Source organism: Nylanderia fulva, unplaced genomic scaffold, assembly GCF_048542155.1.
Source record: "Nylanderia fulva isolate GAGA-0341 unplaced genomic scaffold, ASM4854215v1 Scaffold8, whole genome shotgun sequence".
Taxonomy (NCBI): Eukaryota; Metazoa; Arthropoda; class Insecta; order Hymenoptera; family Formicidae; genus Nylanderia; species Nylanderia fulva.
The window spans coordinates 2,905,033-2,928,477 of NW_028190916.1; the positions used below are offsets into that span (position 1 = coordinate 2,905,033).

The window sequence follows — 23,445 nt, forward strand, 5'->3', positions numbered from 1 at the left end:
TAAATACTATTAAAATATGTACATGTATATATATATATATATGTGTGTGTGTGTGTGTGTGTGTGTGTGTGTATTTCAGAAAAATATTTAAAAATATTATCTAGAGAAAAAGTAATCAAAGAAAAAAGATAAATTAGTGCGTAATTTTATTAGTATACAGTAATGATTATGACAAAGCATCTATTTAAATTACTTTATTACGGTTATCTTAGCATAATACTAATAATTAACAAGATTTAAACAATCTATCAAATCTTTCAGTGACATACGATTCAAATGTTTGGATGTAATATGGTGATTATAGCGTGGCAAGTGGAGCTAATTACATTCAACTCATATACTATAGCTACCTGCTTTTTTGCCGACACCGCTTGCAGTGTCATTGACTTGATGACACCATTCATCAGGATCATTAATGTTGCGTCATAATTATTCGATTCAGACGATAACGATCGATGGTTTAAGAGCATTGTGCCTACAAGCATATACTGTTGTTGCTTTGATCGATTCGATGCGTCACAAATGCAGTTTACGAATCAATATCGCTTCAGCTCTGGGAATAAATTATATTTGAAAAAACAAATTTGTATTTCATAGCTAAAATCATAGATCGATAGAGACAACTGTGTCTCTTCGAGCCCGCATTGTGCAACTTGAATAAATATATCAGCCCGGCGCTTAATGCTCCATTTTTTCTGGAGATTCCCGAGGAGACTGTTATTTATTAACGTGCGGAAATAAACGCGCAATTCATTCGCGCTAATGGTATCTGGTACATGCATAACTTATCGGCAAAATCCGCTTCACTGCCGCAATGAGCAGCGGTTTAATATTAGGCGCTGATCTGCGCGTCCGTGTATTCTGTCTTGCGTAATTGGCAGGAAGAGCAAAATATTTGCAACACAATTATTACGGCCGGTTTGTCCGCAGAAACGCGAAAATTTCGCAAGCACGTAAGATTAACCCCCTTAGGTGCGTTGTAAATGGCTTTTTAAATACTGCGAGATATATGTATTGTATATACAGAAATACGATTATGGAGCATATCACTCAGATTTATTTCCATGTAAATCAGCGTAAAATAATGACGTCATAAATCAACGGCAAAGAGTGTCTTGTAATCGACCATTTCGGAAAAATTTATTCACCATTAGCGCGCGCTGAGTTCTCGACTTTCAGTTCTTAGTTGCACCCATATATACGACATTCTTAGTCGAAAGGTTTATACATTAGGCGATGTCGCAATACGAACATTCCTGAAGATTATGGTGCAAATAATTTAATACAACTTTAGTGCGAAAAAAATGTCATTAATGCGCATATTAACACAATATAATAATAATAACTCATAGAATGAACAAGTCGGCTAAGTTACGTTCTGGCGAAGTTAAATAAAGACAAATTAATAGCAATATACATACACATACGTATGTATTTCTTATTTCGCTAAACTTACGTTTACACGTGTAAATACTGGCAATAAACGACGAGCGTTTTACAAAACGAGCGGATTAACGAGCGGAATAACCATGAAGTCAACGCACATAAACGTATATAAATTTAATAAAAGCTGGATAGATGCGCGATCGAGAGAGATCGCATATCCGCGGATGAGCCTCGACTTGCTTGACGACAATATATCTTCATTCTGATCATTGATTATGGCAGAATAAGGTCTTGATAAAACGTAAAGGCTCTCTACGCCGCGTGGAAATGCAGCGATAAGCCGCGTGGGAATTTCTAATAGCGATCTATACGTGAATGGCTCCTCGTCGTGATGTATAACGTAATCTTTATTTAATCTCGCCACTTTGCGGAATGGGAGTTTTCCCTTCCAACGATTTGTTCGTTTAGTGACGCTTTTTCCGCGACCCGAAGCAGCGATTTGCCTCTCAATAAAACCGACGGTTGCTCGTCGAGGCCTGATTCATGAGAATCATGCCGTTGATAATTTCGCGTTATCGCTAATGCCTAGGTGATTAACGTGCCATCGCTAAGTTCGTCCTCTTAAATACCGCTACTGAACCTGTTCTCTTATCATCACCCGCGCAGAGTATACGCTTATAATTTTATCGATGAGACGAGAAAATTACTCCTTCGCATTCTAATACTATCTATCTTAATTAGGCAATTCAGGAAACAGGAATTTGTCGATTGTATTACTCAAACATTTGAGAAATTCTGAATATTTATGACTCCCTCAAGTGAGATCAAGGGAGTTCTTCGTAATTAATATGAAAAAACTATTTAGAAAATTAGTGTAACATTTTATATCAATATATAGCAATATATGGTATATTACTTTGTTCTTGCGGAATTAATTTTGTACTTATCAAGAAATTATTATATATGTATATATATAAAATAATTTAATAACATAATCTATAAGTAAAAGAAATTTTCTATAATGCAAGAATTCTTGCGGAATAAAAAAATAGAATAGATCTATTAAAATAGATTAATCCTTTTAACAAACATAATACAATTTAAGTAAAATAAAGCAACTGATATTAGAATAAAAGAAGAGAGAAATGCGATCGTAACCCCGTATAAATTGAAGCTCTCCATCTTCTTTCCTCCACAGAATCTATTATTAATTCGTAAGTCCCTCATAAAGATTCAGATTCAGGAACTTGCTGCGATTTGCCCGGTGAATTATGCAGTCATGTGCCACTGGCGCCGATATTTAAAGACAGCCAGATCGCGGACAGATTTACGCATAATTCCAGCGTGTAATTCCGCGCTTTTAACGAGGCAGCGTTCAAGCCGTACGTCACTCTTCATAATCCGCCGTGTCTGTAAATGCCTTCTAATCGAGATCTTACGTCGCGATCTAGTTTGTGTCGAAATGACGCTAATTTCCTCTAACAAACATTTTAAAAATATTTCACTCTCCGATAATATCACGATCGCTAATTAGCAAGCGGCTGTAAAACGCAGCACTTTGAAGTTATACCTCGTTGATATTTGATGGAGTAAAATTATTTTCCTTTTTAAGAAAAATACAGCTCATAGATTTTTTTTTTTTAGAAAATGTTTTACTCCAGTTTCTACTCCAGAAACAATTATCGAACATATTTACGTCTAGATTTATTATTTTCATTTTAGATTAATATAAAACTAATACATATAAAGATACATATATAAGATCTAATACATATAAAAATAGTATAAGATTAAAATAAAAAAACTAATATATTTTTATTTTAATCTTAATGTTTATCAAAATAAATGATCTTTTTTGTAAAAGAAATAAAGATTTTAGCATTTTTTACAATTGTTACAATAATGATTAATAATTATTTAATAATTATTAATTGGAAAATATTAAACCAATAACAATTTATGATGTAACTTTTCGTTCAAGGGTTACGAGAGCTATATAAAGCTTTCACTTTTACGTTTTCTTTATTTCTTTACGGAGTGTTGCCCCGGGTGACAAATAAATTACGTTATTGCGTCATTGGGAATACGATGAAATTGGCAAAACCTTTCGCGAACAGCGAAATGCGCACGTACAATTTCCGTTTCAGGAGATAATATCAGCCCTTCCGGATCGATCCATTGGATCACAATCGATCTATCGACCGAGACCCGTATTATTTGGAAAATTACGGTCTGATTCCGGTCCATATTTTATAATGACGGCGCATTGTTACGTAGAGTGCGGAAGCCTTCCAGCAACTATGCAACTTCTTGTCACGACGGTGCAATATCTGCACTTGATTTTTATTTCAATTCTGATTAACGGACAAATCTCGTTAGTTGCATGTCTTGTAATTTCTAACGGGGCATGGTGCAACTATAATAATTGAAGATAATTGCATATTTATATAATAACGTTCTAAATATTTGCCATAATATTAAATATTATAATATAATATAGTAAATTTAGAGTCTAAAAAATGCAAAATAATATTTAGATATTTTATCTAGATTTAATATCTAATATAAATAAGATTTTATAATCAATAAGTTCTTCACATATTATATGAATGTATATTGTTCTTCATATATATCGGCTAAATATAATGTAAATATAATTTATCGAAACTTTGCAATATTAAATAAATTTAATTAAAAAAGTTATTTTGTAGTTGACCGTGTTTTTGTTTTATTTTATTTATTAAAAATTAATTAAACGCATATACTGTATTATGAATATATTATAGACATGTATAAATGAATATATTATATATATATATATATATATATATATATATATATATATATTATAGACATGGAAATTAGGACCATTTTATATAAGATCGGTATTTACAAGTAAAAGAGTATATTACACAGGTACTTTGTAATAATTTTTAAGACATATACAAATCATAGAGAATTAGTAAAAAAACTAGTTGAAAACCATCAAACTTAAGCATACTCAGAAATGATGTCTGTATTAAAAATATACTCATCTATATCTTTGTTCAGTCGTGAAGAATATAACTTTATTTTTGAAAATCACTTCATATATTCTTACGGACGAACTCATCGGCCATCACAATATCTCGCTGAAGGACTGTCACTGCCTCGTCGATCAGATCTTGCTCATATTTTGTGACCGTACCGTATCCGAGATTTCTGTGAATGCCACGTGGTCCGAGTAGCAATTCGTTACTAAAGAAACGCGCATTGGTCACCGTCGATTCCACATAAGCGGAAATGATCACGTGCGGCTCGTGATGAATGGCACGACATAATTTATGAATGAAATACAGCGTCGCTGATGCCATTGAAAATGTAGATCCGCCTGCTCCTTTCTTTGCCTAAATGTTCAACATATATATCTGAATAGTTGTATTGTTCGATAAATCTTATTCTGAAAAAAATTTTATTCTAAATCTGATCACGTATAGTAAGCATATAACATTGAATTTTACGTTAATTATGTACACGATAAAAAATATATATTTATATATACACTCACTCCAAAGAAAAGCAGTACACTTAAAATTTGGAAAAAATCACCAAATTTCAAATGACGGTAACTTTATAAATAATAAAGATAGAAAAGTTTCTAAAAAATGAAAATAAAGCTTAGAACCTCTACTTTAAGAATCTATTTATTTCAACGTTGCGAAATAAATTTATTAAAAATGGCGAATAACGAAACTAAATCATGCATCATTGAAAAATAATGATCCCAGTGTGCCAAAGCACATAGTGTGAGGCAAATGTCACAACTCAATGGGACAAAAAGCATATGATAGTATACAGTCTCCCCTTTAAAATTCTTTTTTATTCGTCTCGATACAATGATTTTTCGCAGAGTTATTGGCATTTAAAGTAAAAAGCAGTCTTTTTATTCAAATGCGAATAACTCTGCAAAAAATCATCGTATCGAGAAGAATAAAAAAGAATTTTAAAGGGGAGATTTTGTACTATCATGTACTTTATATTTCATTGAGTTGTGACATTTGACTCGTGCCATGTGCCTTGGCAAACTCGGACTATGATTTTTCAATTTTGCATGTTCTCGTTTTGTCATCCGCCATTTTTAATAAATTTATCTCGCAACATTAAAATAAATAGATACTTAAAGTAGAAATTCTAAACTCTGTTTTTATTTTTTAGAAACCTTTCTATCTTTATTATTCACAAAGCTATCGTCATTTTAAATTTGGTGGTTTTTATCCAAATTTTAAGAGTATCGCTTTTTTTCGGAGTGCGTATATTAATAAGAAAAATATTTTTTTATTTATTTATAAAATAATTGCATCTCTTACTTGAACAATTTTTTTCCCAGCATCTCGTACAAGTTGGATTAAAGTTCTGGTTTCTTCCTCCGTCAAAGGGACATTCGGCCTCGCTTTAGAAAATAAAGGAACTGTAGTGTTCTCCGCATGACCACCCACGACAGGAACGTAAGTCTTTCTTGGTTCCTGTCCAATGGCCTCCGCATAGAAACGCTCCGCTCGCATCTGGTCGATCTGACAGACGCCGAAGAGCCTTTCAGGCCGATAAACCCCGCGTTTCTTTAAGACTCCTGCCGCAACTGGCACCAACGAGTCCAAAGGGTTCGTCACTATGGCTATCAGAGCATCAGGACATCTGTCTGCGCAGATATTGATTATGTCTCTGCAGATTGCAGCGTTCTCCTGTAGCGATTGATGTAAGTATATGTAAATAAAGTCTTCGTGGGAGGTTGCATCTTAAATTAGACCTAATATTTTAAAGTCGTAATTAATCCAATAGAGATTAATAATATATAATAAATAATAATATATAATGTTATATATAATATAATAGTATTTCATTGTAATTGTATTTCAGAAAAAAAAATTTAAATATAGATAAAATTACATGGGCGATTAAATGTATAAATATAAATTAAATAAAACAATAATTAAAATATTTTTTAAACTATATTTGTAAAAAAATAGCAATCCGACATCCGTATCATTTAGTTATCTTTATAAATAATATTTATGCGTTTTTTCTACATAACGATACGTATAGCAATACATTAATAAAGAAATTATAATATATATGACATCAGAATATTTTATTATAACAAAATATATAATAGGTTAAATTATATTGCTATAATTACCGTGAATAATTGCCTTCTTCGCATATTAGGTCTTCTGGGCGCTCCAGCAGTCACGACAACTAAATCGGCATTTTGTAAGCCCAAGGGTAGTCTATCTATACCCTTAAATCCTCGAACGGGCAATCTCGTAGGTATATGATTTAGTTCTTCTACGATTCCTTCAGGATCGCTTCGATTGCAAAGTCGGAGCTCGGTAAGACCACCCGGATATGTCTTCAACAGGTGTGCTAAAGACTTGCCGACTCCGCCAAGACCGACGATAGCGACTCGACACCTTCTGATATACCTCAATTCCTCGCGTTCTTTCATGGGATGCTCGTTTCTCATACGATTAAAACCCATACATCCTCGTCTTTCGATTTTTTGAAGAGATTTGCGAATCAGCCTTATGGCATTGTACATTTTGCGACTAGATGAGAATGACAAAAATTCCTACTGTAAAATGTATGACACATAGATATATGCATACATAATACTTACGTAAGCTTAAATTTTTGAAAATATTTATTTACTTAATAATAAATTGTTATTATTAATATTATTAGTGTATATCAATTTAAAAGAAATTTGAAATAATAAATTAATATTCTTTTCATATAAAATATGAATTATGAAAAAAGTTTATTAAATTGTACCAAATTTTTGTAAAATAAAAATAAATGATATCAAAGTAAGTTAAAAAATATATTTATAATGAAATTAAATAATTACTACCATTTTCTTCCTGAGAATGTGAGGCAAATTACCAACGATCGAAAATGTGGATGGTTACTTTAGCCGCGATAGCTGGAAATGCATAATTATTGTATAAAAATTCTTGTGTAAATTATACTCTAAATAATAACAAAATTTTGAATAAGCATAATTATAAAAGCCCGTCAATTACTATTAATTTACTATAAATTTTCCATAATATCATATTGCTACATTCGCGATTCTTCAGAAATCGATACTTGTTTAGCATTGCATATTACATATTTAGATAGCTTTAACTTCAAGATTCTTAATATGTCATATTAAAAGTGCGTGATTTTACTATTTGTCTAATTTCGCTTACATATGAAATAGCGCATAATATCATTTTTAATAATTACAATAATATTACAATAATATTTGTAAAAAATAAGAATGGGTCTTAATTGTGCGAGACCCGTTGATCCTTTATGTGCTTTAATTCCAAGAAGCAACGAGCTCGATGTTTCACCGATTAAAGAATCAAGATTGCCGATTATTTTCCTGATTGGAGGCCCAGGAGCAGGAAAAGGTTTGTTGAGTTTTCACATTTACGATATTCAAAAATAAACTTTTAAAATTATAAATTAATAAAATCAATTTTCTTTTTTTACTCGTTTATAAATTCTAATTATTGAAGATATACAATAAAAAAATATGTCAAATTTATAAAATATTCTGTAAAATTTTAACTAAACCATTGTATTATTATAACACTGATATATGTCATGATAATATTTTCATATATGTATATGAACAAAATAAAGTAAATAATGCATTTTTCATCGAGTAATTAGATTGAAAAATAATAAACTAAAAAGAATCTCTTTTTCTCTGCAGCAACACAGTGTTTACGAGTAGCAGAGCATTATGGTTTTTGCACTATTATAACCAGAGAATTGCTGCGTAACGAAGTAGCAACCGGTTCGCAGAGAGGTGTTATCCTGGCGTATCTAATGTCCAATGGTAAACTAATTCCCGCGGATGTCATGGTGGAGCTCATCAAAGCGAGGATGCTGAGCAGCTTGAGTACGTCGCGAGGTTTCTTGGTGAGCGGATTTCCTCGGGAAAAAATACAATGTAAGCAGTTCAACGAGCACATCCGGACGCCGGATCTCGTCCTGTATCTGACGGTCAGGGATTCGTTGCTGATGGACAGAATCCTAGCTAGAAGCATCACCGCCACCGAGCGACAGGATCGCAGGATCGAAGAAAATTTACAGCGGATCAAGGACCACGACAAAATGACCAAACCGATTCTAAGATATTACAAGAAACAGCTGGTGATCATTAATGGTGAGAACGACGAAGGGGAAGTCTTCGAGGATATTTGCAATGCGATCGATAATCTCCTGAAGAACTTTCCGAGCACGTCTGAAAGCGGCGGTCAATTAGAACTTGTTCAAACATGATTACAGAAAAAACAGTATCCTTGAAAGAATGCAAATATGCCTTGATTCAAGTATATTTTATCCTTATAATAGCGCCAAATATAAATAATTTTGGATAAAGGATAATTTATCCTTAAAACAAAGTGCAAAATAATCTTGGTTGAAGTTGAAATTTACTTATAAATATTGCAAGGACAAGTGACAAGTGTGCATCGGATATAAGCGGTACTTTCAAATATATATATAATAATTCTTAGTTCAAATGTGACTAAGTTTGTTTTTATCATATGCGATTTTTAAAACAAGAATATATCTTAATTTGTGATTACAAAGAGCATTCTATGCTTAAATCAATCAAATAGCGTTCAAGAATAAAAATATACTTGAATCAAGGATTCCTTTTTTTCTGTGATGTGTTGAACTAGCAATATTTGATCTCAGTCTCGATTATCATGTAAAATTATATAATAATGTTAATGATGAAGTTTGGATTATACAAACCTACATATATTAAAATAAATATTATAGATATGTATAGAAATTATAATTATTATCGTAATAAATATATATGAAAAAAAATTGCTTTAATATATCGTCTGATTGATAAGTCAGATATCACAAAATTTGTTTTTGGAAATCTATTTCCTTTTAAATATCGAATCTTCGCGTTTCAATATATCAACATTCGGAATATGAGCAAAAGGGTGGATAAGCTAAGGGTGAACCAAGGGTAACTGTACTAAGCAACCGAGAACTGTTCGTTTTTATTCACCACCGATAAATTACCCTTATTCGATACGTATAAGAAAATATGAAATATTCAAAACAATTAACGCAGAATGACAATTTATATCTCATTATACGCATAAATATATTAAACTATAAAAGTTTTTGCAAAAGCTTTATGTGATATTTATATCTATATCTATTACACATTTTTATATTCACAATACATACAAAATTATGATATTTCTATACAAAATGATTATTGTTACAGAATTTCTGCATAGCATTATTTTTAAAATTTATTCGATTTTATTATCCAAGTTGTTTAAAAATGATGCCGGTTATATTTAAATTCTGACGAGAAAACGAGGCCTTTAAATATATAATATTTTTATAAAAAACCATTGCAGTTTTATCGTTTTCTTTAAATGCAACAGAAGCCCCCTTTGCGCTATTAAATATCATTATTATATCGAAGGTCATAATTTTTTTATTCAACAGAATCTTGGCGCATAATCTCTCGTTATATGTGTGAGTATCCGTGCTAAAAAAGGTTCTTTTTCTGAGAACTCATGTAGAGCGACACATATCCGTACTTTATCGTACATGCATGAAAATAACGTTCATCTAAGGAAGATTGCACAAAGACGCGCTAAGAAAGCACAGGCGTGTAAATTTGCGGGGTGATGCTTGAGATGTGCGCACCGATCGGAGCATCCCCTTTGAGGTATTCATCGAGGGAGGAAGAGCAACTTCCTCTTCGCTGCTCGTTCTACTTTCTAACGTGGTATTAAACGAGACGAACGAGAGTTTGATGGATGTCTCGCAAATATTCAGTTTCTAAGAAATTCTATGTATATACGTGTATTCAAATGGTTGCATTGATCGTAAAAACTTTAATCATTTAATAAGAATTATATGAAATATTACAATTGCAAAAATCTGTAAAAATGTTCATCTTGCGATCTATAAATCTTGTGCAACATATAAATTCTAAAATCAAATCAAATTAAATTCACACACGGTAAATAACATCTTTTATTTGAATGAATTAACAAACAATATTAACTTTTACATTTTTTATATATATAAACAACTTGGATAATAAAATCGAATAAATTTTAAAAATAATGCTATGCAGAAATTCTGTAACAATAATCATTTTGTATAGAAATATCATAATTTTGTATGTATTGTGAATATAAAAATGTGTAATAGATATAGATATAAATATCACATAAAGCTTGGATATCCATCGTAATAAATTGCAAAAATGATAAATAAACTGATCATAAATCAAGGAAATAAAAGCTACATAAATATTTAATATATATACTATATTTTCGTTAATACGCGAATATAATATTGAAAATTAATTCAGTACCCAATCAAAAAATCAAATATTTCACGATGAGACATCGGAAATGGAAACTCGGAAATATCATAAAAATTTATAAACTTCGACCCGTTTTTAATTTTGAAGACGTTGCGATAAGTCTGTATCGCGAAAAGAGATGACATATAGGTGTATAATTTAAAGTCGATCACAAACACGTATAACTTGATATAACGTAAACATTTCCCTTACAACATATTCGAATGATTGATCAGCGTCGCTGTACCGTTTCCACCCCCGTGCGCACCCCGAGCCACCCCATGTGTCGGAACGAGAACGGGCGCGCACACACCCCCGCTACTCATCCCCGACTTTCCACGCGGCTTTGTACCCCGAATTGCGATTGTCTGCGTGTCCACGCACACCATCACGTCGACGACAAGTAACTCGATGGTTGTGTGTTTGCACCCCCTGTCGCCATCCCTGAAGCGCGGGGGTGGTTGGCTGCGTTTATGAGGCCGCGGGCCCGAAATTGAAAGGCATCCAGTCTCTCGCGCGGGGTAGTTGGGGGAGGGTTGGGGGAGAGGGCGCGCAGCAGTCACTGACAAGCGAAAGAGCGTATCAGAGGGTAATCCTATTGGTGGACGCCGGCGTCGCGACGTCCCGACATCATTGGTCCATCTGCGATCCACGGGGCGTGGCGACGCCGGTTTAGTAGGGGAGGAAGGGGTTGTTGCATCCCTGGCAACGATTACCAGAAGGACAACCCCGGGGTACGGCAGGAATCCAGCATGGCGGCGACCCGGCAACAACCCCTTAGGCGCCACTCTCACCCTCACTGGCAAACCACCACAACGACGCGGCGTCGGTCGTTACCGATTACCCGCATCCACTTTCGTGGATCTCGCTCGATTTGTTCGAGGGATCACTTCAGGAATCGAAAGTTCGATCGCGCTCGATTAATCGCCCCGTTAGCGACTCCTTTTGAATTTTGATTCTTCGACGACGACCTGGAATTTTCTCCTCCTGGAGGAATATTTCGGGAGGGAGAGAGCTATCTATTTTTCAGATAATATGTCAACTCGGATATTTTTGACAAATGGAACGCCACGTTGAAAAATATTCATTTCTCTATACAATGCTCAACGCTTAGATTATTAGACGTGCTTTATTACAAATAAAAATATGTATATAATTTTTATATTAATAAATTATAAAATGGTGACTTTTTCTTATCATTAGATAGAGTCCATGAATTTTTGAAGCGCGAGTACTTAAAAAATCTCCGCGTCTTCTATCAATCTCATTCCAGCTAGATTCGATTAATTGACGTAGGATCAAAGGATCCGCCTGCTATTTAGCGTATCGTCACTTTTTATCCAGGCGCAACCGATGCGATGCCTCGCCGTCGCATAGCCAACCATCAACAATTGCACCGATGCTCAGGTACTCGTCGTTCCCCTGTCTATACCCTTCTGTAGGGGTAGTAGTTTGGTCCAGGACCGGGGTGGGAGATGCCAGGCGTCATCTCCCACCCCAGGAGGGGTTGGCGCAGGCGCGTCGTCGAGCGACGACGAGCGTCGCGGCGAGGCGCCGCGTCAAACGTGGAGGCTATAGGTTAAATCCTCCCGCTCCTCGTTTTTGTCGTTTTTCCGGCGTTGCCTCCTGATCCCGCCTTCAAAAGTGCCGCTGGACCAATCGGCGTCGGGCGTTGCTCGCCCGCTGCCTCCGACGGCACGGCAAGCACCACGACGACGGCGGCGTCGGCGGCTGTGACGACGACAACAACGACGACGACGACGACGACGACGACGACGACGTCATCCGCGGGTAACGGGCGACTCGCCAACGAGATCCCGGATCGGGACGCCGCAGACGTCATACGCCAATCTGACATCGACGAAGCGATCTCGAAGCCGAACGTCATTCTTGACAGCTCGCAGCGTCAACTCGATTGCTCTTGTCAAATATCTTCTTACTTTGCGCTCAACGTCGTAATCGTGTCGGTCTAGATCGCGACTTTCAGACGTCTTCGGAATTCTTCGGCGAGGTGATTTTCGTGAATTTTCTTAACGTCGGTTGATGATCGCTGAATTGGAGAACTAAATGATCGTGGATTGAAGAGGGTGGAGAAATCAGTGATCGCGCGCAGGAAGTGACTTACGTGCCACAGTGCGGCTACGCTAAATCCTGGAGTTACCCTAGGTAAGAATTTGCAATGATTTATTTTATGAATAAGAAAAGAGGGAGACGAAGAAAAATAGAGAGAGAATATGTGTGTTTAAATATGGAAAATATAATTATATTTATTTTAAAAGAGCTAATTTACCTGTCGGTAGTAAAGATATATTGTACCTCTCAATTGGCTAAATCTAATTGATATTTTGTTACTTCAAATAAAAATTAAAGTTTCTTGAAATTAATTTTCTAGATCTAGAAAATACAAATAAATTTTTATTTAAGAAGCTGAAATAGACAACAAATTCGATAAGCTGCAAAAAAAATGATTAAATTTTTACATTCATGTATGGTTTATATGGAAATCATAAGCCATATGTATAAAAAAAATGCATATCAATTTTAGCGCGTTTGACATCGGCCTGATAACGAATGATCGAGGAGGCACGATGAACGGGGCAGCAACGGTCACGGCCTCTGAAGATCATCAGCATCAGCATCAACAAGCGCAGAATGAAACGACGTCGGAGCATCCACGAAGTCCTGCCAGTCCGCTGAGCGTCAGACACGGTGAGTTAATACGATGAGGAAATTTATAAATGCTAAAAATAATTAATTCAGATTACGCACTTACAACTTTTTTTTTTTAATCTGAATTCATTACATTATTTTTCGAAACCTTAAATATTTTTAAGATATTGCGGTACATAGAAAACATGAAAAAATTTAATTCTATTTATGTACAAGCTTTTAATTCTCAACGCCTACATGATAATAAAGCTATATGCATTATTGCACAGTTTAATAACGTCTGAAAATAAAGATGTATAAAGATATAGAAAGATTATATCAGGAACGGACATGCGTAAGTCAAAGGTATTTTTACCTTATTTTTTTATTAAAATTCATTATAGATTAATAGGGTGAGAGATTAACCTTCTTACATTCAACGTCACCGTCACGACATTTTTCTCGCATCGTAATGCGTAATGTAATGCGTAAACTTGCATCAACGCGCGATTCCTCTTTCCCCATTCACGTCGGGTCAGCCGAGATTTGATTATTCTAATGGCATAATGTCGTTGCCTACGTGCCACCCTCTTTTTCCACTTATCCCACCCCACAGTGACTGTGACTCGTATAAAAGTCCGTCGCGAGGGTGAATCTGCGTGCGTTTTGTGTTCCGTCGCGTCGTATCGTCTACCCTTAGCGACGGAACGCGAGAAATTTTTGCCCATTTGATTAACCCTCGTGATCATTTTTTCCCTTCCAGAGCTTATCATGTAATTATTATATTTTCTAATTCATTATATAAATTGTCACTAAACGGCTCAAACGTAGATATGTTGTTTTATTAATTTAAACAGAATTTTATTTGTAATATTTATAATACATTTTCAAAGCTAAATTAAAATCCCGAGCATTCCAATAATGTTTTGTTATTCAATTAAATATTTGAAATTTAATTTGCAAAATTAAATTTAATTAAGAAAACTTTTTTTCAATTGTCTATAACTAAAAGTCTATTGGATTTAAATTGATTTAAAAAATCTCTAAATTTTAATTGAGCAACTTGGTGACATTTTATATGAAATATTTGTAATATCATAAAATATATGGCAATATATAATTGGATGATATTTGATAAAAATCTTGTTCCAAAATTTATAAAAATTACAAATATAATTCGATCTCTTATTGTTTTCGTTGATATAGAATCATAAATGTTTATCCAGTCCTTGTTTATTTTGTATGAATCGACGCGACAAATGCACTTAATTTTATTTGACGACACACGTTTTCTCAGTCATCGATAATTTTTTTTTTTTTCAATATCGTGACTTGAAACTTTGAACTTAAACAACGAAGCATATAAAGCTTCTGCTTTTTCTTTCTTCATACGATTAGTGCATCGCATCTCATTCGGCTATGACATCAACTTGCATCTACTTAAAACAAATTCCAAAAAAAAAAAAAAACAGCTGTGAATACTATTCTTTCGTTAACGTTAAACAATATTATCCCAGTGACATTATTTCAATAATCTTAAGCCTCAATAATAATGAATACGAGGTCTGTTTTTTCTGTCTGGCTTTTGCGACATAAATATATATCTAAAAAAAGATAACTTTGTTAATTTTGTGGCAAAGAATTTTTTAAAGTAAATCTTCGATATCGCGTGCGATAACTCTTACATGTTTTATTTAATTCAACATTTGTCTTTTTCTAAAAATGCAAGAGAAAAATGCTCTGCCTCTTTCTCTCTATCCAATGCGCTAACGATTAGCCGAAATTAGCGAAGAGAAAAAGGGGAAAAAAATGTTCTTCTCTTTCTTTTTTTTTTATCTTTTCAACTAGCGCAACCCCTGGCCCCACTCGCAACGATCCCTCTCTCACTTTTCCCGATGATCCCATAATGCGAGGGCGCAGGTGGCGCCTTGCCATCCGCCAGCATTGATATGCTAATGAAATTTGACGCCCCTGCTTTTGCGCGCGTTACTCTCGGCGCGGGTGGCTTATAGCGGGTGTGTATTCTGTATTGGACCGTCATTTTTCTCCTCTCGTTTAACCCCGCGCGGACGACAGATTGTACCACGACAAGATTTGATTACCCTAATGCCGTAATTTGCGAATGCGTGCGTGTGCTTGCATTAACATCACGTTCTTAAACATCATCTTTAATATATAAAAGTGATATAAGCATGAAATTGATACAGAAATGGGGTACGATGGATTTAGTATTACTTTATTTTGATTAAGAAAACCAGTGAAAATTTTACCATCAAATAATTCTGGACGATATTAATTACTAACAGGATGATTGTAAAAAAATTATAGTTTTAAATCGATCTCGATATTATCGAGAAATAAATCCTTTATCGTTTCGAAGATTGAATCAGAGAGTCAGAATATATACTTCACTAGTAATCGACAGGATTATGGGGTGTATGTTAACGAGATCGAAAAGCTCGCGCGCTTATACAAAGTCACGTGAGTTGAATTAATAAGATCGACGTCGCCTCCTGTCCGCGACGTGATTTGATAACGATCGGAAGATGCGATTCGGCAATTGTATTGTCCGAGTAACAAACATATTTAGAAATAGTAGGAGAGCTCAGATTTTTCAGAAAAAGAAATGCGAAAAGGAATTTTGACATTAGTAGGGTATCTTTTTCTTCTGACGACAAAGTTTACTACTCGATTGCTTCTGGCACCCCACGAGAGAGATTCTCCTGTTCCTTTTTCACGTCCCTGAAGGCTTACCGGCTGGATCGCGGGGACAAACAGTATTTACATCGGGAAATGAGTTTGGAAATAGCTCAGAAAGTAAGAATGCTCTAATATAAATATTTATGCCAAATGAATTAAGGGAACCGCGATGAGAGAGAGATTCCGCAGTAACGCGTGTCGCATAATGGGTCGTCAACCTGATGTAAAATCATATTTCAGTTAAAATCGCAACCCTCTGTCTTTCCTTAAATCTTCTTATATATGATCGAATATAAATTTCTTAAATTCAATTAATATACAATCGTAGAACTCTTTCTGTATTATTAGATTTAATATGTCGTAATTAAATTTTATCTTTTATATACTATTGTGCGTTTCAACTTTAATTTTTAAACTTAAAAATTTGTGCATCTGAGAAAATTGAAGACACGAAAAGATGAGATAGAGGGTGAATCTTTCGAAATGCGGAACATTGTCAGCGCAAAGAACAGGACGAAAAGGTCGCGTGCACTATGGCGATGAACATCTGCGTGATCAACGAAATGCGATTTCGCTTCTCTGCTTGGTTCGACTTTATTAGTCACGGTGTCCTCAGCGAGGCGCGAGATCTCGCTCGAATCGTATTTGTCGGCCGTCCCCCGAATTCGATCGAAAACTCGTTCCAGCCTCGTTAATGCCGCGGGGTCAGATAGAATCCGTTCGAGAATTACCATACAACAGAACGAAGATAGGGACGATTCGGCGCGAAACAATTCCGCTGCGCTCGTTTTGTTTAAGTACAAACTGTCACAAATCACGCTCCTTTCACAGTCAACGGATGAAAATAGATAGATAGATTTCTTCTCGTCTTTTCGTTTTATTTATCAGACATTATTTATGCAATAAAACTTTTTCGCACAATATTAAATTATATTATTCTTATATAGTATAATAATACTTTTTGGATAGAATTAAATACGATTAAAGTTAAATTATTCAAATATTTCAAAAAATATAATTATACAAAATACTAACATATGATACATAAAATAAACATTCTCGCGAATATGTCATTCAAATAACAATCTCGATAGCTATCGTATTAAATCCGATCACTATCACATAACACGAGGGTGACTTGTTATTATGACGCAAAGGGTAAGAGAAATCCTTTAGAATTGCCTCCGTCGAGGGTTATGAGAGGATTTCGATTGTCAATTCGTGATGATATCGATCGCCAATTGAATAGAAACGACAACAAAGTGGATCGCGTGATTTTCGTGGCGATCCATAACGATCGGGCGTTAAACGAGCGTTAAACGAGCATGCAGAATTTATTCTATATGCGTTGTTCGACCAACACTCTCTATTCCAAAATCAATCAAGGATGGCGGGGGCCCTTCGATCTGCCCTGCTTGGGGTTGGACGCGCGAAAGAGATTTCTGGGATTAAGCCGAAAGTAACGGCCAACTGATCGGATGAAAAGGCTGGTGGACTGATCGCGGAAAAATGATATTTCGATCGTAAATCTCGGGCCTCTCGTCGCACTGCCTGATCGCCAAGAAAGCCATTCTGCGACCGAAAAAGATAATGGATTGCCATAGTTAGATATATATTTCAATTGGGGGACTGATCCGATTTTACGTTTCCTTCCTGATCGTGATTTTCCGTTTCCGTGAAATACGTTTTAAAATAAAATAATTATATATGATAAATAAACTAATTTACATTCTGTGCGGAGAATTGCACAAGTTTGTGATGTTAAAAATTGTCATGACTCTTTTCTCTGTTTATGGAAATATAGAATGCAATTAATAGAAATATGTAAATATGTCATAAGTATAATTTAGCTAAATTGAAGCTCGTTATAATTAAAATTATAATTAATAATCGCAGATAAGCGCGAGATAGTAATTTAACAATCGAGCGATATTTTCAATTAAGTTACGCAAGGGTCAAACTAATATTATTAACGATACCAGGCTCATTTTACATTTGCATTTTACATTTGCGAATATATTTCTGTAAATACGTTTAATGATAGTATATGAAATCTCGTTCGATGTTTTAATCCAGAATGAGGAAATTCGAATCTCGGGCATTGGATTATAATAATTTTTCCACTTTCGATAATCGCGATCTATACTTGAAAATAAAAAATCGGAGAAACCAGACTTTGTCAACACATTCATTGAATTTCTGTAATTGTGCAAAGTCTGGAACAAGGCTACGAGGAAAATAATTCATGAATGTTGACGACGTTGACATGTCAACCGGAAGAATAAGACGATAATTCACCGGCAAATTATCTCTCGATGTGATTTTTTCCTTTCGGAAGTTTAATCGCCTCGAAAATTTTTACACCTGCATCTGAGATCGCATATATTAATTTATGACTCCTTGTTTCGAATTTTTTTGTCATCGAAGCGGTCATTTACCGATAAAAAACGCATATGTTTGATTATAACTTATAGCGAATTCGGTTGAATGCACTACTGCGCACTGCATTTACATAAAGGTTATCGCATACAATTTTACAATAAAATAAGTCATTAAAAATGTAAAATAATTAATAATAAGAGCTATTATCATTATATTCACATTCAACAACAACAATAAAAGCTCTTACTATTATTAATTTTCCTTTTGAGTTCAACATCTTTTTGACACTTGAAGATCTTGTCGTAGAGTTTTGTATGTATAAAAAATTAATTTTCATAAATTATCTGAAAATTGATATACCTATTCTTTTTCTCCTGCACGTTCCATTACAGATTCCGGCGAGAGCAGCGTCATTTCGCCAGGGCTGCCGGAACGTTACAGTCCTCTGGGAGCGACGGGATCCACATCCAGCCACGATCCTTACGCCTCCCGGTCGGTCCAGGAATGCCCGGTGCCTCTCTGCAGAGGAATGCCGACGGACTTTCCTCTGGCCAGATCTCCGTATCTGACCGCACTCGGGAACGGCCACCCGCACTTACTCGGTCAGGTGCAGCACCAGCAACAGCAGCAGCAGCAACAGCAATCGCAGCAGCCGCAACACGGCAGCAAACCGCCGCGAAGCCTCGGACTGATATGCGTGGTCTGCGGGGACACCAGCTCCGGCAAACATTACGGAATACTCGCCTGCAACGGTTGCAGCGGCTTCTTCAAGAGGAGCGTCAGACGGAAGCTGATTTACAGGTGAGGCGCTCCGAAAAATGATTTTCCTTTTTCGACGAGATCGAATTTGGTGAAAAATCAATTATGGAGAGAAGAAGAATTTTTGGTAATGTTTTTCAACTTTAAATTAAATGTATATTTCGGAAAATGCATGCACGAATAAATACAACTGCATGCTTCCGCTGTAGATGCACTAGATGAGTGCGAGTTGACTTAATTTAGGCAACGGCGGCTCGTCTGTCGCTCGTCTGTTGTTATATCCGTTGCACACCACAGAGGGAATGTGATTGGGATTAATTATTATTCATCCAACGGTATTTCTACTCCTTAACGTAATTCTGCAGATTCATGCAGATGATACAACACGAATGCGTATGCGATGACATTTCCTAACAGCACGAGCATATCCCGAAGACGTTCACATAACGTTGTACATCGAATATTAATTAAAGAATTGACATGCCAGTTAAGTCGTTTTGATTTATTTATCAAGTTCACATAACATCCCGAGGATGTTCGAATGGATATCTTCTGAATATTCTCTGAATATCTTTCAGATATGTTGTGCTACATTAGGGTTGCTGCAACGAATGGAATTTGAATCGATGAAATTGTGAGATACGATTTTTACACAAGAGATTATACATACGATGCAAGAACAAAATCGCAAGGCACGCGATTGGATAACGATATTCATCGCGGTCAAACGTGACGATAGTTCATTCGATATACGCACTCGTTAACAGTCCGGCAACTCGATCCGCGCGACGAGGAAAGAATTGTAACGTATCGCATGCAGTCGGTTGCGGCACTTTGGCGAATCGTCGGAATCGCTCTCGCTTTGCATTTCGATCACGCTCGCCCGCGCGTGTTCATTTTTCAAAGGGCAACCTGCGAGGGTTAATAGTTTGCGTATCGAGTGCGCGCGCGGATCGAGAACGAAACGGGACGGGACGATTCCGGCTCTCGAGAGCGGGATCCGATGGAGATGGATGGCCATTCCCGGGGGACGGTAATAGTTCCTCGATACCGGCTCGGCTTTGCCACCGGGATACCCGGGGTATAATTCGCCACCGGTGCGGTGACGGTGCGGCTCTCGATGGGCCCCCGGCGGATTCGACATTATGCGCGCAACCCTCGTGTCGCGGCCCGGTATTAGGATGAGCCCGCTCGACTTGGCCCACACATGGCTCCGCACGAATGTTTAACTCGATATTAACCCCGAATGATACCGAGCGGCAATCAATAGCATCTCCCTTCATCGGGGCCGAGATATATTCCGCAACGTAAAAATATTATTATTATAAAAAAGGGGGTACTTTGCTAAATATATGAAATTTTACAAGGTTGTTGTGAATATGTATTAAATATCTATTTAAGGTATATTATATCAATTTTATGATATATGTTAGAAATGAGTTTTTCATATATAATATATATGTATACATATGTATATATTTTATATAAAAATTATTTTTAAAATATATCATAAAAATGTTAATAGATAAGAGATTTAAAAAAATCGCGCAAAAAAATTTTCTCGTAGCTATAGATTCTATAATAAATTATTAATAATGTTTTTGAGCAGACGTAAAAATCATCGAATACGTAAAGTTAATATTTTAACAATATCTGGCTTGTCATGTAAGATGCCTCTGATTATTTTATCATTGCACGTTAAACGATTTGCGACGGAAATTGTTTTTGCTTTGCTTTACGATGTCACAGAAGTTGATGTATATTTTTTAAAGCATTGATACAGATCCGAACGTAATCTTCTTAATTTTCCCAAAAGAAAAGAAAGAGAACCATGGATGCTTATTTACTCAATCAGACCGAATCTATATTTATATTTATGCATCAAAATGTTCTTACCAAATATTGTTATCGAAAGCATCAAATTAGGTCCCATCTTATACGCGCATAATGCACAATCTAAATTGCAATTTCCATTTATTATTTTTCATTATTAACATTATTTAACATTTTCTAATTGTTAGAAGATATATAAAGCAATGTAATAATTTAGCTTTACAGATGGCAATGTATTTAATTATTTCAATTTATAATATTACATTCATCAAGGTAACAAAAAATAACTATTACTGGACGCACAACTTAACACATGCAAAAGTGAGGAGGCGTTTAAAAGATATTTAGTAAAAAAAAAAAAAAAAAAAAAAATACAAATGTTATCTCTGTGAAAAGTTCGTCGAACACGAGGAAACAAAAGGAAGGAAGCTGAGGCCTTTGTCATTCGAGTAGCGACATTTGCGTGCAGAGTTCAAGTGCGAGCCCCGCGGGAGTCCGTGCGAACATTTCGGTCGCTCTTATCCACGCACGATGCACTTAATTGCATCTAACCGATCCGTGAGGATTTGCGCTAATCCGGCGATTGTGGACGGCGCGCCGAGCCGTCGTGGCGCATCGCGTCGGGACGCATCTGTCGCATCTCGTTCCCCTCCACGGGTAATTGGTTATCTATGCGGAGGCTCTTCAATCTTTTGCCGCGTTATAGCCGTCCAGACGGGAGCGAAACGCCGTTCTCTCTCTCTCTCTCTCGTTCTCCTCCTATTTTCACAAACGATGAAATTAAACGTCGCCCGCCGATATAGATTGTCGATCCTCGTGCAATCTATCTCATCGCGGCGAATATTCGAGACAAAAATTTACACCAAAACTTTCAATCAATTTTACAGAATAGAGAATGATGTGTATTTTGCGATCTAAATAATATCAGAAACGATATAGAGGGAATTTTATAATATTTAAATGGGTCTTAGAATTCTATAAAAAATTTTCTCTTACAATACACATCATAAAGGTTCCAGAAAAATATTCGAAATCTAAAAAATTATTGCAGAAATTATAATTATACGATATTGTCTAAAACTATATTTCTTTATTAATGAATTTTTGCATTTTACGATGCATCGCGTGCATAACAAAGTGTAAACCCTATCAGCCTAATCACATCCATTATCACTCATGGAATCATTATCCTTCCCACAAATTCACTTCACACAGATGAATAGCAGACGCTTCCGAGATTTTCTGCCGGCGGCTGGACCGCTGTTAGCGCGATTTGGACAAACGTCAGTCACAAGGAGCCTCGCGCTATCTTGTCCCGAGGCGATGTAACATGTAACACGAAAGGCCCGAACTTGGTCCCTCGGCATGGTGTCGACGGGGGGTCCGTCGTGCAAATTGATTTGCGTTCACACCCCAACGGAGATCCGCAGGACTCCCCATCTGGCCCCCTTCGACGCGGGCCCCTTTCTGCATTCACCCTTCAGAACCACATCATACATTTATTTACGCATCTCTCTGTTCTACGAGCGGCCCCGCGGCATTGTTCACCTCATTGAATTACCGGAAGCATGTGCTGCCGGTTATCACGCCCGTCGGATCGCCCTACTTCGCGTTGTCGGATGCAGGCTGGATGCGATGGATGTGTATGTTGTTTATTGACGGTGTCGTCGGCGAAGCGGCAAGCTCGCTGCAACCCTTTAGCCGATAGGCCTCTGTTAAGCGATCTTTTTGATGTAACGTGATGTTATGAATGCTAAGAGGAAGATAAACGACATGTAATAAACCATGTAATTTCATTGGAAAGAATTATAAATAATTAGTGCAAAAATAGAGCTTCATTGTTATGTTATCTTACTACAGAAGACAGAGAGAAGAATTCGTATAATCTTTCGAAAATAATTCGCTTCTTATTATTATTATGCGAAAGTTAAAAAAAAGGATGAGAGAAGAGTTAGATATATAAATAGAGAATTGGATATTGAATTAATTCTTGGAATCTCAAATCTCTCTTTCTCGACGAGTTCGTCAACTCATCCCTCGCGGCGATCGATCGATCCTTGACGATGACATTTCATCAACGATCAATCGTAACTCCGTAGCTCCTGTCTCTCGCGGAAGGTCGACGAAATTCAGTCGCACTTGTCGGAAATCCGGGGTGCGCACTCTTCGGGAGATGGTGTTAAATTCGATTACTTTCATTGTTGGGCTAACCCGGTTATCCCTCCGAGCTGGCTAACGTAAAGAGGCGAACCAGTCCGGGGTCACGTATCTTCTTCTTATCCCTCTTAATCTCGTCCAATCCAACGACAGCATCCCCGCAACTTCATTGCCCGGACTTA

The 23,445-nt window shown here is 36.2% G+C and overlaps 3 protein-coding genes across 4 annotated transcripts in view; 2 read left to right on the plus strand and 1 right to left on the minus strand.

Moving 5' to 3' along the window:
* Window positions 1-4,257: 4,257 nt before the first annotated feature.
* LOC114941540 (uncharacterized) lies at window positions 4,258-6,961 on the minus strand. Its single transcript, XM_029316554.2, has 3 exons — window positions 6,560-6,961; window positions 5,733-6,104; window positions 4,258-4,772 (listed from the first exon to the last, which is right to left on the minus strand). The coding sequence occupies exons 1-3, from the start codon at window positions 6,959-6,961 to the stop codon at window positions 4,473-4,475; spliced, it is 1,074 nt and encodes a 357-aa protein (XP_029172387.1). The 3' UTR covers window positions 4,258-4,472.
* A 726-nt stretch (window positions 6,962-7,687) lies between these two features.
* On the plus strand, window positions 7,688-8,703 carry LOC114941541 (adenylate kinase isoenzyme 1). Its single transcript, XM_085489284.1, has 2 exons — window positions 7,688-7,823; window positions 8,132-8,703. The coding sequence occupies exons 1-2, from the start codon at window positions 7,688-7,690 to the stop codon at window positions 8,701-8,703; spliced, it is 708 nt and encodes a 235-aa protein (XP_085345410.1).
* A 3,785-nt stretch (window positions 8,704-12,488) lies between these two features.
* LOC114941544 (photoreceptor-specific nuclear receptor) overlaps window positions 12,489-23,445 on the plus strand; it is a 31,258-nt gene continuing 20,301 nt past the window's right edge. The window contains exons 1-3 of one of the 2 annotated variants that reach the window (XM_029316561.2): window positions 12,489-12,949; window positions 13,329-13,492; window positions 18,907-19,315. In XM_029316561.2, the coding sequence (XP_029172394.2) occupies window positions 13,372-13,492; window positions 18,907-19,315 (530 nt within the window). In that variant the 5' untranslated portion in view covers window positions 12,489-12,949; window positions 13,329-13,371. The remainder of the gene's footprint in view (window positions 12,950-13,328; window positions 13,493-18,906; window positions 19,316-23,445) is intronic. The other variant, XM_029316562.2, reaches the window with a different exon arrangement.